The following is a 19,133-nucleotide window of genomic DNA, read 5'->3' on the forward strand; positions in this document are numbered from 1 at the left end:
TGATACAGAACAACACAGCATATTTATGATATACCTCCTGCAGTAAAAGCTCCATTAAAAAGAAAGAATGGAATTGCAAGGATCCTGAATTACTTTCAGTGACTCAAATAACAATCAAATCAACAATCGGTAGAACACAAGCTAAATTTGAAATAATCCCATTGCCCATCTCACTGCAATTTTATTAAACCATCGTATTTACTAAAAGCAGGTTTTTTTTCATACCAAGAACATCAGCACACAAATACAGTTGAGAGAAGCAGGATTTGTGTCAATTAGCAATGTTACAGGTGTACGTTTATGTATTCACTTGTACACACACACACTCTTATGGCAAAATACCTGTTCATTATTTGAAACAAAGTAACAGAAGAAAAGCCACATGATAACTGTGCATGAAACACTGTGCAGTTTAAATTAATAGAGGCCAAATTTGGAAAGTCAAGCATCCTGACAGCTTTATACCTAGGATACGTCTTCCACATTGATGACTTCCTAAAACCAAGTTCTTAAACTCTGGAAATGAAAGAATGACCTGGGAAGCCGACAAAGGAACAGATAAAATCTACCAGCTATCTGGAACATTTAGCAATATGACATAATTAATGAAGAATCTGATTATTTTCTCGTTAGGAAGAATACGAGACAGTATTTTTTTAATTAGCTGACAATATGGAGCATTATTAAATGCTGTTCTAATAGTTTTAATTGTAAAGATATGATGTGGCAAAAAATTAATCGCATCTCTCAATGACTAAAATACACACCTAATGCTTTACCTGACAATTATGATTGCATATTACAGCACAGAATAATGTTTAAAAAGATGATGAATCACATCAGTCTCGACAGACATCCCTGGGTAAAGAGCGATGCTTATCTCCCATCAGTGTGAAAACCAGCCATTAACTCCTCTCTTTTTTCCCCTATTTTTAACTGTTTAGCCACAAGAACACCTCCTTCTTATCCCACGAGAGCTCAATGCCTGTAAGACTCTTTGGTGAAGGACTATGCTAAAATCAAAATATATACCTTACCCACATGCTTGCTGATGTTGTCAGATACATAAATACGTTTTGAGTCACAATTTCCACCTACAAAACTGCACTAATGCTCCTCCAATAGGCTTTATTAGATTTATCTATGTGTCTGCTATTTGATTTTGCTATTATTTTTACCAACACATTTGCCAAAACACTTAGATTGCATCTGTAGTTCCCAAGATGACTCCCGAAGCCTTTTCAACAGGCTGGGGTAACACTAACTACTTTCTATTTGTCTGACAGAGAAGCTGATTAAAGTAATAAGCGCTGTTCTGCATCTCAAATTCTTTCAGGACTCTTTGGTTTATAACACCTCATCCTGGGACTTTGGTGCTGCCCTGTTTATCAGCATGCCTCTATCTAGAAACAAGGAGAAGCACAGATTCTTGGCAAGAAGGTAGAAATCAAGGGACATTTTCAGACAAAAGCCTTTCATATTCACAGATTTGCAGACCTAGAATGAGAAGCACACGTACACTTTCAGACTGAGCAGCTTACTTGCCAAAAGATGAGGGCAGAACACTTAACTCAGCAAAGGGGATTCAGATGTGTTAAGTCAGACAAGAAATTAATGTACGATTTCTTATTTGCTTGTAGCTCTCTTACTGTGAAAAAGATGCTTGCCCACCCCCTTCCGATTTATAAATCTCAATTTTTAAAAGTTATAAACTCTGCATATATAAATTAATATTAGTTTTGGACAAAACAGTAGTTTTAGCTAAACGACATCTCTTCCAATTGCTTAAACTGCAGGAGAGAAAAACACAAGAAAATGTATCAATTCTAACTTCTTCCACAAGGCCTAAAAGAAAGTTAACCAACGAATAATGGAAAGACTTTGAAGGCATGTGCAAGTGTAATGTATATATAGGAAACCTATGTATATTTGATTGTAACATTTCCCAATCCTGTAGATTTTTGTTTCCCACTCTTTGAAGATGTACTGTCTTTCTGCATAAATGAAACCTGCCAGATGAATGATTCTAGAGTATAAATACATAAATAATAAACAGTTTTCCCTTCTTCTGCAACTCAAGTTTTATTTTAAGTTCAAATTTTGGACTCCATTAGTCGGTTAGTACGGTTAACGCACCATTAGCACTGCACTTGGCCACATTTAATGCATTTTCAATCTGAAATAGTGAGCTTTCCTTGGATAATAACAGAATCTTATACGTTCCAGAAAAGCAACTGCCCTGGATTCAGCCACACCGCTTTGAAGTAGCTTTTCCATTTTTACCACTTAAGAAAAGAAACATTAGCACCTGGAAAGACTTTTTCGTTGGGAGAGACTTTGAATGATGATTTGCCTTTTGACTGTTTTTACAATTGGATTTTTCTTCTGCTAGGAGGCCAGACTGGAAAGATTTACTATCATCACACTGTACACAAGGGAACTTTAAGTTTTTCAAGGGACAGTTGCACAGATAAGTACTGAACTCCTGACAGCTTTTAAAGGAACAGTGACCTATTCATGGCACATAACTCTCACCAACTCAACTACTTCGGTGAAGCTATTTTTTGATATAACAATCATACCCACATCCTACAATAAGCAGATTGATGGGGACAAAAAAAACCACTACCATCCTTTACTTCTTTAAACATTTACACCACCAAAATATTCTCCTCATTATTAGATTAGTTGTGGTATTAAAGGTATTTGTTCAGTAGTAGTACTTTTCTTCTGTATCTTCTACTTGATGCAGTCATTAACGTTTAGATTTTGATGGTACGATGACAGACAAATGTCTGTTTAGCAAAACCTTTGTGGCTTCTAGGGTTGGTGGGGATTTTTTCTTATATTTTTTCCCCATCCAATCTCCAACGCTGCTAACTTCCCTGAGTTGCATGATTTTGATACATGCTCATATTCCTTTATGGTCTTCACATACGGAAGCATGCTACCTACTGCCATACAAAACAGGCACAGAAAACGTTATCATTCTCATGTTTTTTGTTCTTAATGATTTGTGTTATTATGCCACCTTCCTTACTTGAAGGGCCATCGATTCTGGCAAACAAATACGTATTGCCAAAGAAATGCAGCAATTTCTTCATTCAGCACTCTAACACAGGAATCATATTCCACAGCTTCCATAAGGTACCTCAAGACATCCAATGACTAATAACAGTAATAGCTACGTGGAAGGAAGCATTAAAGTAAGCAGCACAATCATGGACTTTGACCAAAGTCACCACACCGACTTCTCTCATCAGGAATGCCAAGGGATAATCAAGATCCTCACGTAAGGATCCTGGGTTTTCTCTTCTGTCTTAAAAAGATGCAGTAAACTACAAGGGTGTTCAGTTTTGTCTGTCTTGGAGAGATGAAGATCTGAAGTTAATTCAGAAAAACTTGAACTCATGATTCTATGGAAACAAGGTATTTTCAACCTGATGCTCAGCCTTATCAGTTAGGTGATATTATCCCAACTAAGAGATGCTGCTTTGTTATTTGACTCACAGGAACATTATTTTCTGTAGACCACAGAATGCACACTAGGATTTTTTTGGATGTGCAGGAAAGCAATATATCTGGCAGAACAATGGAACAAAAAGAAGAGAGACATAAACTCTATAGTGCTCTATATTGTTTAAACTCTCGATGATCCCATTTCTCCATCTGTAGGTGGATGACAGAGGATTCCAACAATTCCTGCTCATCCTCATCACAACTGAAAAGCTTAAATGATTTCAGATGCAAAATGTTTTGAACTTTTTAAATGAAAGCCATTGGAGAAGCATATATGTACTCCAACTGAAATATTACTTGAGAAATGGAGAACCAAAGCTATGCTTACAGGAAAGTCAAAATAATAAAGTCAGGGAGCACATAACACCAGAAATTGTATTCATTAGTGAAATTTTACATGCCCTAACCCAGAAAGAATGTATAGTAAAAATCCTTACCTTTTATTGCAATGTAGATCATAAATAGGAGTTTTGAACTGTATGGACTTGACCATCTCTCCTGTTCGCAATGAATAAAGGTCCACACAGCAGTACGGTGGGCTTGTGCTAAAAGGAATTAAAAAAAAAAAAGATTTTAATGGAAAGGATTTTTTTGTAAAATTATTTTAAAATTATTTCAGCCTCCCTATATTATTTAGCGTGCTGAATGAAAAATCCAGCAGTATGAGCAGAATGCTGGAGAACAAAGGGTCAATATAAGCCTCCTACATTAAGGGAAGGTGTGATTAAAATTGAATTACAATAACCACAGTGGTCAAGAACCTGTACTGTGCAAACAATTATTCAAACACTTAGTTTCCTTTGTCACAAAGAAGACTTTGGACCATCAGATCTGACCAGCAAAATACAAGCCATTTAATAGGCACGAAGTTTTAGACTACATTCTAGTTACTTAAAAAAATACCCCGCAGAGTAACACTTTCCTAAAGGGAGTACTTATTTCACTCTGTGCAACAGCTGAATCATATGACTTGATTTGATAGAGACACATTACACAGAATTTACATTACATTTCTGATGGACTTTTGTTTGAACTATATAGATCTTTTCAACTGCTTTGTGTCACTTTTATCATTTTAATATAAATAAAACTCTAAGGCCATTTCTTAATAAAAAGGCTTGCTTTCTTTTGAGAGGGAGAAAGTGCTGAGTGTTCCGATAGGGCTGAGGAAGGTAGTGGTGGAAACCATTTTACAAGCTGAGGAGAGGCTTTGATGTGGCAGCTCTTTTCCATAACACCTTTTCTCCCCTCCAAGAACGCATTAAAATGTTGGCTACTTCTAGGTCAACGAATATGAAGGAGCACAAATTGCCAGCTGTACAAACATATACTAAGCATTGGTAAAAGAGGGTGTTTCCCCTTGCCCATATCTGTTTTATTTTACAGAGTTTAACACAATTCCTGACACAACACTTGCTTGTCTTTTGGATCTGCTCAAGCTGCTTGAGAATTTTCTAGAGAACTGGAGTACAAACGCCAACTGTTTACCTCAAATGCCTCGGGATAATAAAATGGTACATACAATAAGTATGCAGCCGAGAAACAATATATGCGCAGCAATACAACTGTCAAAGAAATAATAGAAAAAATAAGTTTTGACATTTTGCCTACTGAAATTCTTCCCAAAATATACATTTTTCTAGGCACATACCTAGGCTAATAACTAGAGGGTGCTCTTTATTACTTTTAAGCACTTCAAAGGCCCTTCAAAAACACTTTTAAAACAGTGAGACTCAAGCCTAGTTACTTTACATTAGAAGCTCATTGCTGCTAGAAAACGCAGAAAACCACAGCAAGGTCCACGTACAAACTTTTTTGATTGAAGTACATTTATTACCTATAGGAAATTATTATTTTGATAAAAGGGTACACAGATTCTTATTTCAAAACAGAAATCACAGAAGTTGATATAGCTAAAATTATATTAGAATAATTGATACCCACTACCATTTCCATATAAGCCCATGTTGAACAGTTCCATTTTGACTGTTTGACTTGACACATAGCTAACTACGTGACTACAGCTCAAGAGTATGTACCTTCTAATAGGTATTGCACCAAAAAAATTATGGGTAATAATCCTGTCACTCAAATGAATAATTGTAACTATGTCATACCTGCCTTTTGGCTGATCATGGTAAGGCCATTCTACCACTGCTTTTTTTAAACCGCACTGGCTACAAACCAGTAACTTGAGTTCAAGTGCCAATGATCAAGTGGTCGTATGGACTAGGTTAGAAGTAGTCTGAAATTCTACCTAGCTCTCCAAAGGTGGAAAGGTAAAAAAAAAAAGTTTCAATCACTAGAAAAGACTTCCTACCATTTCCTTCTGGTTATTTTAGTTCTTCTCCCTGTTCAAAGTAATGGCTGTTACAAACCTCATTTGCTACTGAGTACTCTCAATTCATGAGACACAAGGTTCATTAAATTACTGTAATTTAAATTTATAAATTTCTACTCCATAAGCTGTGTACTTAAACAAAGAATGATACAATGCTGAGATGCATAATGTCAAGTCCTTTTTTGACCAGGCCTCAGTAACAACTCAATAACATGTTTTCAACTTGTTGGGGAAAAAAAAGCATCAAGGATTTTAATTTCATTGTTCAACAGAACTCCATACAGCAAGGATTCTCCAACACTGCAAAATTTTACTTCTTTTCCAAAGACATTATTTCTCAAACATCCTAAAAGTATGAGCCCTTTGAATGGCTGTCCTGGTTTCAGCTGGAATAGAGTTAACTCTCTTACCTCTGGCAACTACAGCCAAAGAGGGGAGTGAGAACATGTGAGAGAAACAACCATGCAAACTCATGGGCAGTAATGACCTGGAAAGATGGAGAGGAACAGTCAGCGGGTGGAGGCCTGTCCTTTTCTTGTCGGATCCAGAGACCTTCTCTTCCCCTCGAGGGTTCCGACTAGCGCTGAACAGGGCTCGGTAGGCGCGGGCCAGGCCCCAGCACATTGCAGTGATCTGTGCCTCTCTGGAGTTGCCAGGTGACAACACACTTTTTCCAAATACTTTAGCAGTTTTTCAGGATTCTGCATTTACTCAGGGGTGAAGTTCCAAAACACTGGAGGTGTCCACTGTCCTAGGTACTTGCCCATGCTATCCCACACACCCTGCCACTCATAACTATCCAGCCTCGGGGCAGATCCCTGGATGATATCCTTACATTGCTTATTCACCTGAGACAAAACCGAAACAATATTCCCAAGAAATATCAATAGAATTATCTTAACTACCCAAGGATGTTCAAGATACTGTAAAGTTGTAATGAAGGAGGAAACATCACAGAAGAAGGCAGCGAAGGTGCCATTCTGTATTTCCTCCATAGAAAACCTCTCAGAGGAAGAGGTATAATTGCTAATTGTCTCCATGAGGTGGTACCCAAAGTATAGTAACGGCTTCAGTACAAAACCCAAATACCAGATTAAGCTCAAGGCCAGCATTTTAATAACAAATCTCTCAGGCAAAACATCACTAATCACTGCAGAGCACAGCAAACTGCAAAAACCAACACCAATCTTTAACATGTAGAGCAAAAAAAAAAGAGCATGGCGCAGATCAGATAAACTAATATCGAGAACAGCTGAATCAATATTGTGACCGGCAACTGTTAACAGATATCAATTCCTTAATCTGTTATTATCTCAACCCCTTTGTGCCCCACATTGGGCACCAAAAAGGACTGTCATGCTTTAACCCCAGCCAGCAAGTAAGCACCATGCAGCCGCTCGCTCACTCCCCACCCCGGTGGGATGGGGGAGAGAATCGGAAGAGTAAAAGCGAGAAAACTCGTGGGCTGAGATAAGAACAGTTTAATAACTGAAATAAAGTATACTACTAATAATAATAATATACAAAGTGATGCGCAATGCAATTGCTCACCACCTGCTGACCGATGCCCAGCCCATTCCCGAGCAGCGATTGCTGCCCCCCGGCCAATTCCCCCCAGTTTCTATACTGGGCATGATGCCGTCGGGTATGGAATAGCCCTGTGGCCAGCTGGGGCCAGCTGTCCTGGCCGTGCTCCCTCCCAGCTTCTTGTGCACTCGGCAGAGCACAGGAAGCTGAAAAATCCTTGACTTAGTGTAACAACTACTTAGCAATAACTAAACCATCAGTGTCTTATCAACATTATTCTCACACTAAATGGAAAACACAGCACTAGGAAGAAGCACAGCTATCAGGAAGAAAATTAACTCTATCCCAGGCAAAACGAGGACAACGGTCTTTCTTTACCCTCCTTTTTAGCTCCTCAGCTAGCAGCAAGATCAGTTCTTCTAGAACAGGAGTATGAGGATTATAGACACAGATCTAAGGATTTCATTTAGCACTTAAAGAACAACAAGAGTACCTTGATTAGCTTACACTACTCACAAGCAGTATTAAGAGCTATCTTTCCCTCCTCCATTTCAGTGATGCCAAAAGCTCAGGTTCAGTGGTTCTGTGCACTTTCCTTTCCCAGCCTCTGATATGCAATGGATTCTATATTGACCCGTTTTAGCGTATTACATCAACAGAAAAATAACACTTTGTCCTTTCTTTCTCCTCTAGAGGGAATTCTCCCCCAGGTTAGTTCACGAAAAGGGCTCAGTGAAAGGTCTAACAAGCATGGAAGCAGGAAAGGAAGTAGAAGCACATGAACTGAGCAATAAAAGATGTGCAATAGGGCTGCAAAAGCTAGAACCGGCTTGCCACCACAGAGCTGCAGCACAGTGCAGCTTTTTCTGACACTTTATAGCCTTCAATGAACTACTCCTAACTCCCAATCTTCTCGAAACAGGGAATTCAAGGATTTCTATGGCCCACGTTGCAGAGGAAGTCAGACCCAATTACAGTGAGAACAGAACTTTACATTCTGAAAGTTAAAAATCTAGACCAAGTCCTGGATATAGCTTTTCAAAGCTAGACATCTCAACTCCTTTTAACTCGTTATTTAAGAATTTGAACCCAACCCCGCCAAGATCAAAAGCAGAGGATGAATGTGTTTCCCTTCTTCCATAAGATTTATACCACATATATTATTTCATTATTCTGCTGTTACCACATAGCAGGAAGATTGACACTAAGCAAGATGTTCCCTTTAAATATACAAAGAATTGCTGTGTTCAGTAAGACAAGGCATCGTTACTGATAAACATCCCGGAGTCCTTTGCAGGGTCTCTAGAAAAATTTACTTAGGCATAATGCTTTGTGCTTAACAATCTTCTTCACTAAATTATCAAACAAATACACAACTGAATATTAAATATTCAAAATGACACCACCTATGAGAACAAAAAATAACATTTACTGTAATCAATATAAGTATATTTAAATTTCAGCTACAAAACCAGAAGTATCCGAACTACCACAGAACACCAAAACCACCACAGACTGCAAGACGGAGCCCCACAAACTTGCAAAAGCATCTCTTGACCATCGGAAGTTCTCAAAACATTAGAACTGTCTGAAAGTAAAATTACCGCATCTTGCTCTGTTTCAGGAATAGAGTAATGAACATTCGTTTCATCAGAGGATCATAGAGATTGTAAGTAAATGTGCTTGAAATACACCAGTTGATGGCGTGTCCCAGGCTATGCTAACAAACTACCATCCTTTGGGAGAAAATAAAACAAGGAGACTTCTAGCGAAGAAGCTTTTCTTCTGATAAACTGAAGGTTCGTGCAAGGCTCGCTGATGCAAAGGGCTCCGAGCGTATTTCAGTGTACCAGTGATGATTATGTAAAGGGAGAGATTAAGACAGGAATGTGAAAACACTGGTTTTTGCAGTTTGGTAATAACATTAAGTTTGTCACAGATAAAATTCTTGCACATTACTCCCACAGATGATTGACAAATTTTTGTTATGTATCTTGATTGTTAAAATAGCTGCTTAATGCAGAGATATCAACAACAGCTTTAAAAGGTAATAGGCATAAATTCACCGACGACTTCAAAATGTTGGCATTAATAAATATACAAATACAGTTAGGCTCTTGTATCTTCTGTTTGACTGTTGCAGTGCAGGGATAGAAGAAAAGTAACAGATGCCTTATACAGCTGGCACTTGAATACATCTGTGCTTATGCATCACGACATAACTATCACCTCTTCACAGATTTGCTAGCAGTGAGTCACACCACTGATAAAAGCTCTGTGTAAAATGTTTGCATACAGAGACAAACATACTGTACAAAACATGCACACTTTGTATATGGGGGGAAAAAAAAAGGAAAAAAGAAGACTGATGGAACCAATATAAGGCCAAAATTTTCTGTGCCGAGAAAGATTTTGCTCTGCCTGCTCACAAGTGTTTACTTTCCTCCCTGCTGCCTCTCCCCACTCTGCCGCGTGATGAACGACATCCCACTCAGGGAACGGACATCAATTACAAACGGCCTCATCAGACCAGAAAGAAAAAGAAAAAAAAGTTCGAGAGGCATAAAACTGAAACAGAGCTTTTGCTGAAAAAGCTGACCACCAGGCCTTTATAAGGCATTCTTTACGTGAGGCATTTTCCAGTTAATTGTGGCATTTAAAAAAAAAAAAAAAATCATCTCAGGACAGAAGCTGTTTGGCCAACATAGTGCATCATTGTGTATCTTATAGCACCTTCACAAAAGATAAGGCTAGAATCTTTAGAAAAAGAGATCAAGGAAAGCATCTCTATCTACCTACTTTTTTTATGCTACTTGTATACAACATCAGCTTGATGAGACACACAATGACGTCACTGGGGAACAATGGCAGAAGTTATGGCATCATAACACATTTTAGATAGTAACAAAATTGCTAAAATAATAATTACAACCTTCATTAGGGAAAACTATACAGTTATACAGGACATCGTTACAGTAAAAAATATTTTCTATCACCTATACTCCTTTATACAGGCCCTGCAAATTTCTTTTGGAAACCAGTCCATTAATTACTATTAATAGCCAATGCGTTAACGTATTGACAAAATGAATGAAAACTTTAAAAAAAGGTGAAATTGTATCATCAATGAGATCACGTGAAGAGATCATACGGACTGATCTAACAAATATAGAAAAAACTCACTTCTCAAGACCATGATGTTAGAAGGATTCTAAGCAATATCAGTATTACAAAGCTTGTGACAAAAAAAGCATTGTGAGGATTAGTTAACATCAGCATTTGTTGATTCAGTTGTTATGCCTTGATGTCCCTTAGTAAAGGTGACATAGCTGTCCGTAGAGCATTGCTGCAGCGTTCTCTACCCGCAGTCTCCTTTTGGTAACTTGACTTCACGTGATGGAACGAGGGAAATAGCTTATTTCCAGCTGCTGCGTATAAATCGGTCCTCGTCTAAGGTGCCGCTCTGCAGTATGCTGCATGTCCCTCTCGCCTATTGAAACTGCATTACAATGAGCTCCATCTTTCTCTACTTACACAAAGAATTACATTACATCTGCCTTGTTCTGTACCCTTACGAGGCAGTTTCTTTCTATATTTTCTCAGGACAAATACTGCACATATTAGGAATAGGTTTTCTGGAGTAATGATCCCTTCCTTTCTCTTTTATAGTTTCCACGTTAAAAAAAAAAACAAAAAAAATCAACAAAAACCAATAAAACCAAATAACCTTTCTTCCTCTTCTTCCATCGTGTATTGACCTTCGTAATGTGCAGGGCAACATACAGAGTTTTCTATAATGGGAAAAAAAGGCATAAAAAACTTCTACTCATCAGCATACTTGATCTAACATACGACAAAAAAGTCTTTCATTTAATCACTATTCCAGTTTTGATACTTCCAGGTATTACCTGGCAAGTTATTTAAACAACACTCAACATAATTCATATTCCAATTTGATGGGATTGGGCTGTGACCGGTATGAATTACTGCTGCACAGTATACAGGAGCAGCCTAATATAATCTTTACTGACCTCAACAGAAGGATGTCCATTACCTTCTGAAGCTAGATACAAAACACCTAGATATGACAAAAATTACAGAAAATGTCTTGCTAAATATAGCTGACTAATGTATTTTATTAAAGACTAAAATGGTATTTGTTACTACAGCAACTAGAGAACACTGCTTCCTAGCAGCTAGAAAATGCTATTTCCATACCTTGAAGGCCAAATCTTGCTTTCCTTACACACGACTACCAACTGATAGAAAAAGTAAAAAAATGCACAAAATGGAATTACATCCCCTGGGAAAGGCTAGTAACATTTAAACTTAAGAGAAACTTCCAGCCTTGTAGCACATGTTATGCAGATCAGTCAATTTAACAGCAATCACTAAACCAGCTTCAGATAGCAGGTCACGGACTTCCAGTCAACAGCAATCTGACTTTTCTCATACAGTCATATAGTTATCACTAGTTTACATAAAAATAAAATTATTAATTTAAAAAAAAAATCTGGCAGTTATTCTGTCACAATTTGTCTGTTATCTTTAAAGTTTTGATTCACTACAAAAAAAAGCTCTATTTTCATTTCAGTGTTTCAAAATTACGTCAGGTGACTGGTTTTATTATGCTATTCTGAAGTAAATTTAGTTTTCAAAAACATAACCTTTCACTGTTTCGAAAAAATATAACCATTAGCGTATGTCTGTTACTGCGCTGCATGTTCCCAGACTTAACTTCCATTCTACTACGGCCACACTAGTACCATTCTTCACTATTCTCATATATTTCTCTTGTGATGTTTTATTTATTTGCATGCAATTTGCAATAATCATTTTTTCAAGCCCAGCAGACCCAACATAGAAAATAGCCTTATTTTTAATTACTTTCAGCGTCTTTAAGAAAAGACGTAAAGTATCAAAACATACTGAGGTTGTACTCAAAAAATCCTTAATCATACAATCTCTACTAGGCCCAGCTTACAATCTGTGGGATTTAACATTTATAGAAACATTTAAACTTTTTTTTTTTCCCCCAAGTGCCTTAAATAGAATGCAGCTTCAAAACTTATTTTACAAAAGACAGTTTATTTCATCGTCAAGCCAGAAGGGACCATTACATCACCTAGGCTTCCCATCTAATGCAGGCCGTTAAGTTTCACCTAGATATCTATTCTTATACCTAGCTCAAATGCATTAAAAGCAGTTCAGCCCTGGCACCAAACAACATGTCACATGTGGAAAACAGGAGAGAGAAAAGCGACAGCAAGCCCAAAGAACTGGCTGGACAAGGTACGCCCAAATGATCTGTACAGCAAGCTACTCGTGAAGGATTTTTAAAAATTACTACTCTATAAAGCATCAGATCTACCAATAAGTCACTGGTAAAGAAACAGCTATTTTCCTATAGGAACAAGGAGGACCCTGACAGCGACACAAATACAAGTTTCTAAATAGCAGTGCAGTGGTTAAGATTATCCAGTAACCTGTTCTAGCTGTGGCCACTCTCCGATGCTTCACAGAAGGGGAAGAAAAGCAAAACAAAACCAGAATACACAGCACAGAGTTACTAAATTGTATATTGGAAAGATTCCTTCCTGAACCTTTACACTGGAATGTTGAAGCATGAGATTGGATTATGATCTTCGTAGTAATATTATTAGCATGTTGGGACCACAAAGGCAATTCTTTTCTCCTCAAGGCCCCTGAAGGCTTGCTCAGATTCACAGACTTCAATACTAGAAGGATCACCTCTTTCCAGGCCATGCACAAAGCATCCCAGAAGCTCAAAGAAATTAGTTTGTACCAAGCAACCTCATCTTGTCCTAAAAGACTTCAAGCAACGAGGCCTCTGGTTTTATAGTAAGTTGTTCCAACGTTTAGATAATTTTATTTTTATGAAATTACTTGTTATTGCAAGATAGGATTTGTACATACTCTGCTTTTCAGCTTTTATGTCTCTCTGTCAACAACACAAAAAAGCTCACTGCATTCAGTTATCTTTTCTGTAAATCAGTAAGCATCCAAAGCAACCCAGTCACTAACCAATCTGCAATAAAGTGAAAAAGATTTTTAAGCCTTATGTTGTAAGGTTTGTTTTCCAGCCCTTTGCAGTCCTCCTCTGAGCCTTCTTCAGCACTGCAGTATTCTCACCTTCTTTCTCAAGGATGCACACCAGAATGAAAGCTATTTTAAAAAAAAAAAAAAAACAACAAAACAACAAAACAAACCACAACACCCCAAGGATTGCATTATTTATTCCTTAAACACCACTGCAGAAAAAGCTTTTGTTAAGACTTTCATCATCTAGTCCCCTAAAACTCCCTGGCTCTCTGCATCGCAACTTTTCACAATAAAAGCCTGAAAACTCAACTCTGTAAGTAATTTTCTTGTTTTCATTCACGGTACTTAACAGATTCACTCAAAATCAGGAAAAGCAGAGTAAGATTTCTGAGAAAATTACACTTCCCAAAAATGTGTGTGTAGCAGTGAAACACAAAGCAGCAGAGACATTTTAAATGTACCACAAATTGCAAAAAACATGGAAGCACTTAGTTTTAAATAAAAAAAAACCCTGTACCAATCTTAGACACATGTTACTAAATCTAATCCTTTAAATACAAGAGAGGAAATTATTTGATGCAGCACTAAAATATTTGTGTTAATACCAAGAGATACAAACTTCACTCTTGTATCTTCCTCAAATATTTTGATCAAGTCTATCGGGCTAGTAAAAAAAGGTTCCATCTTATCGTCTTACCTCACCATCTTCATAGTCTCACAGGCATGTAACAAAAATACTTTCCAGAAGTCATCAACTCTGCAGAAACCGTTTTGTTATAGGTAAACTTCAAGTCTCAGCCTGAATACCAAAAAAAGACATACCAAAAGAAAACCACATTGTTTGCTCATGTGTGGGGAAAAAAAAAAAATGGGACTTGTGTGATTGTGCCAGAACGACTACTAGACAAAAAGTAGTACAGCTGTCTGTGTGTACAACGTGCAAGTAAACCACTTATTTATTTGAACGCAGGGAACAGATAAAAGGTGAACTAATGTGCATCAGTTCCCGTGCAACATTATATCAGGTAGACAGAACAAAGATGCAAAGAACTGGGAACAGAGGTACCACTCCTTCCAAAGTCTTTCGATCAAAATTCTTCAAAAAGATCAGACAATACCTAAGGCATTGATCCCTACATCTTACCAATGCTAATGTTTAAAAACTGCACTAATCATCTCCCCTTCTACTTTCCTGATTTCGAGGACTGGAGTATTTTGTTTCTGCAATTTCATCAGTAAGGCTTTGCTTCATAGCGTAGCAGTCTAACTGTTAAAACGACTCAGGACGATTCAGGAGGGGCTGGTGTCCGTCTCCGTGCACACCTCGGGTCGCAGGCCGTGCGAGCACCTGAGGCTTGACACCGCTCTGCTGCTCCTGAAGCTCGTAAACCACTGCAGGAAAACTACCAGTATCTGGGGTTGCTCGCTCCGCAGTGACATAAATCCCTATCCTCGGGTGAAAACAACCATCTTTTACTGCAAGGTGTGGTACTGGATAAACCTTTCCTGCTTACAGGCAAATTTATATTACCATAATTAGCTGCCCAGGTATAAATTATAGAAGACAAATGTGTCAAGCAACCATGTTATGTCACATCTACTTAAGACAAAGTTATGTCCTTTTTATCTTTAGCAAAAATGATTCTTAAAGAAGTTAAACTTCATTAAAAGGCAAAACTTGTACCTAAATAAATTACATTGCCATATGATTACAGGTTTTATAACACTGTTCAAAGAATACTTAATGGTACAGCACATTTTAATACCTATTTTGATAAGCTATAAAGCAAGCGAATTCTCTGCCTTATTCTTCACGTCTATCCTCATGTATATGTTACCGTTTCTAAGTGTTTGTAAAACGTTCTACCCAGTCCTGTACACATTGTCCTTTTCAAGGGCAATGACATATTTTTATAACCTATTAACTTTTTATCAATTTAATTAAAGAGCTATGGCAAAAGATACCTACACCTTTAGCAAAACATTTGGCAACAGCGTGTTTTGGAAGAGATTTAAGAACTTATAATAGAAAGCCAGTTTCATGCCAGGGAATTGCTATGCTGTTTACTTCTACGCTCTCGGTATGGCTACCTAAGGCAATGAATTAACTTAGTATCTGGAATTCACTGATCTTGAGGAGAAAAAAATAAGTTGTTCTCTGTCTACACATATTTGAGTCTCTCTTTTATTACAGAAGATTACAAGCCTCAGTTTCTTCCATCACATCCTTTTTTCATTAAAAAAAAAAAAAAAAAAAAAAAAATTACCCCATTTTCTGTTGGCTTCCAAGCCAGCTTCTTCCCCGCTGCTTTATCCTTATTTATCGGTTCACTAGCTGATGTTTGCTGTCGAGTGTTAGATACACAGAACCCTGTGAAGCTGTTCTAATTACCATCCCATGAATCAGTTGTCAAGTGCTGCTTGTAAGTGGCAAGGCCAGCACTCCCCTCCAGGAGATCAAGTGCATCCACTTATCATAACAATAGAGCCTACTGTACATACTACACGCATGCACCACAAATGGCATTTATCACAGTGGCACGAACATACAAAACACTTCACAAAAACACACAGCAAGAAGAGTCCTAATTCAAAAGGTTTATTATCCAAAAAGCACTAGAGGAAGAACATAGGTGGTAGTGGGAAAAAAAAAAAAAAAAGGAGACTGTGTTGCATTAATAACGCAGCAAGCGAGGTGCTGGAACGCAGTATTTAATACTGCCTCATCACCGGACAGGACATCGTAACTTCAGGACACAATACAGAAGTCTCATCCTTGTGAAAAACAGTCGCCAGCCCATTATTTAAAGTTCAGATCTGAGAATTTCAGACACATTTCAAAAGCTCAGAGTAAAGTACTATGGGCCAAATCTGCTTATGTTGAACTGTATAGTTCCAGATGTTGCTATTTCATTTTAAAAGGTGTCAAAAGAAGCCCGTAGTTACAAGCAATATATAGAAAGTTTTCCCTTAAAAATATTTAAGAATGTTCTACCTTGTTGATAAGTACAAAATGATCACATATGAGAATGGGGGGGGGGGGGGGGGGGGGGAATCTATTATCAGCAAATTCATCCGGAAGAATTTCTGTAATAAAAAAACCTTTATGCTACTCTTCCGCTAGCATAACACACTGCATCTGTTTCTTTAAAGAGATCAGACTACATTAATATTATCACCATAGAAATAAGCTTCTAAAACAAAACAGAAAGCATATATCAGATTTTAAACTGTTCCGAGTTTAATCTAAAAGTGCAATACAGCTATACCTACTTATGCTACTAAGAGATAAATGTGGGAAAAGAGAGAAACAGGAACAAAGCTTTAATATAAAATGGGTGTCCACATAAAAGCTACTTAAAGTTTTTGGGTTTTTTGGTTGGGGGGGGGGGGGGCATGTCATTGTGTCAAACAAATGAAGAAAATAACATTAAGAGCAGACCGATGGCTGTAGGGAGATCTACCACTCTATAAATATGCTTTGCACGTTCCTTTAAAAAAAACAAACTAGTACAAAGATAAATTAATTGTTCCTAACATTTTACTTAAAATTGAAAGATCAAAACAAGTATAATTATGTTTAAGACATGTTTCTGTAGACAAGGAGCATTGACTCTCTCATCAAAAAAATATAAAAAAGTATATCACGTTTATAGGTGATACAATACAGTTATCTGAATTGAGTACCTGTTACGCTGAACTTTGCATTCAAGCATTTCCAAGATATCTAGTCATGCGATTTGATGATGTTTTTCTTGTACAATGAATAAAAATGCAGATAGGTGGATTCCTGCCATCCCCTCCTATATGGACTCATACTTAACCATGGGTGAAGGCAAGCTATTTCCACTACATGGTTTGTACAGTATCGTACACTAAACTTGTGATTAGCAGGATATTAGCCTCTACAACAAAAATCCTCCTAGTTCCTAAAGTTTACCATTGCTCCATGAGCAGAAAAGATGCAGCAAAATGCCTGTCATGCAGGGCACAGGAAAAGATCCAGTTATTGAGAGAGCTGACAATTCTACATTAAATAGATGAAGATCAAAACATTAATTTCAATGTAGAAAAAGCCAACCTCCTGAAGGGCAACGCAGATAAATACTTCCTCACCAGTTTTGCACATTGCCATCATCCGCAACTTTGGGTGAACACTCAGATGCCATTGCTGATACAATGAAGTTACTCTCAATCACGTATCATAGTTCATAGGACAGGCAAAACCCCTGACCGAATACCGAATGAAAAGTTGTTTCCACTCTTGGGGATGTAAGGAGGAAGAATCTGAAAACACAAATTTTCTTGACAATCCTGGAACGGATGTTTTGAACTGATGGAGGTCATGGATTTTTTCTGTTCCGAGTACTTTCGACAACCATTATGTTCACTTTCGTTCAATCAAATCAATAGCCCCTTTGCCTTCTACCTGTAATCGAGGTGTCAGAAAGACTGTGTCGTACATCAACAAGAGGAGGAAAATTTAAGACTAGGTTTTATCAACATATTGGTATTACTGTAACAGATACCACACGAACAGTACCATCAGTTCAAGGAGAAAAGTAAAAGGGAAGGGCAATCCTTCAAAATATTAAATGCTTAGCAACCTCCAAGTTACTCTTCAGTTTTGGCAGCAGATGGCTCTTGCCCCTTTCTGCATTACCAGCAGCACGTAACATGTTTCTTCTATTGTGTTTTCTGCCCATAACAACATTACTCATTCTTGTCATCAGAAGAGACTTTCTAGATTTGGGTTTTTTTTTTTAAATTTCAAAATGCATGAAGCTAAATAAAGCCAGACAACAGCCTACAGCCTACCTTTATGTACCGCAGCATGCTGTATTACATTGCTTCATTCTGTGGCATGTGGCATGCCTGTCGCTGAAGTGTAAAATATAGCACAAGCTGGCTTTTCAGCTGTGGCATGCTTTTGCAGAGAGACTAGAGTGTGACACACTTTCCACTTCACTGAGACATACCACATGTTACAAAACATAGCTGTCCCATCATATTTCGAGTTAGTTAATATAGGAAGATTAGCGGCATCTCAAGAGATTTGTTTATCTACAAGGCTTACTTGACCATAGCTATCACTGAGGAAAAGTACATCTGGAGCTCCATTTTTCAGATCAGAATAAATTTTTCTGGTATATTCTGGACTAGATTTTCTTCTTGTGTGCAACCAAAAAGTCCTTTTATATAAAGGTATGAAACTGCACTGGCTATCCTTGATCATTCTATGAACACATGCTTAACTGGAAAAATCTCTGTAAATCTTGGAGACCGTAAGCAAAGGTTAACTTCTGAGTAGAATACAACTGCATTTCTGTCATACCTCTATCAAAAATTAGTATCTCTATGATCATCTGAATAAGCTTATAATCTGGTAGATGTGTGTCCTCCAAAAATATAGAATGAAATAAATTTAAGAGTTGTCTCGTCCTCCTTCTTACTGTCAAATGAAGCAGAATTCACCACTGAAATAGATGCATGCAATTTGTATTGCAATAAATCCTACACCGATCTTCAAGATCATACAAGATGGACCAAAATAAAAAATGTAGAAACTTTTTGCATATCAAGAGACAGATGCATGTGTCAGCTCAATAAAAAAATATCAGATTTCTGGGAGCACCAATGCTGAGAGCAAACTGATGCTGAAATATCCCAGTTACAGCCAGAT

General features: G+C 37.6%; 1 protein-coding gene across 21 annotated transcripts in view; it reads right to left on the reverse strand.

Annotated features, from left to right (window-relative positions):
* Nucleotides 1–19,133, reverse strand: part of BCAS3 (BCAS3 microtubule associated cell migration factor) — a 373,805-nt gene that overhangs the window by 315,579 nt on the left and 39,093 nt on the right. For all 21 annotated transcript variants that reach the window (XR_015703602.1, XM_087752408.1, XM_087752414.1 and 18 more), the window contains one exon: nucleotides 3,957–4,064. Coding sequence is in view for 20 of the 21 variants with exons in the window: in XM_087752408.1 (XP_087608534.1) it covers nucleotides 3,957–4,064 (108 nt within the window). In the remaining variant the exon portion in view is untranslated. The remainder of the gene's footprint in view (nucleotides 1–3,956; nucleotides 4,065–19,133) is intronic.

Source organism: Nipponia nippon, unplaced genomic scaffold (genome assembly GCF_047370975.1).
Source record: "Nipponia nippon isolate SJK-2023a ecotype South Korea unplaced genomic scaffold, ASM4737097v1 scaffold_15, whole genome shotgun sequence".
Classification (NCBI taxonomy): Eukaryota; Metazoa; Chordata; class Aves; order Pelecaniformes; family Threskiornithidae; genus Nipponia; species Nipponia nippon.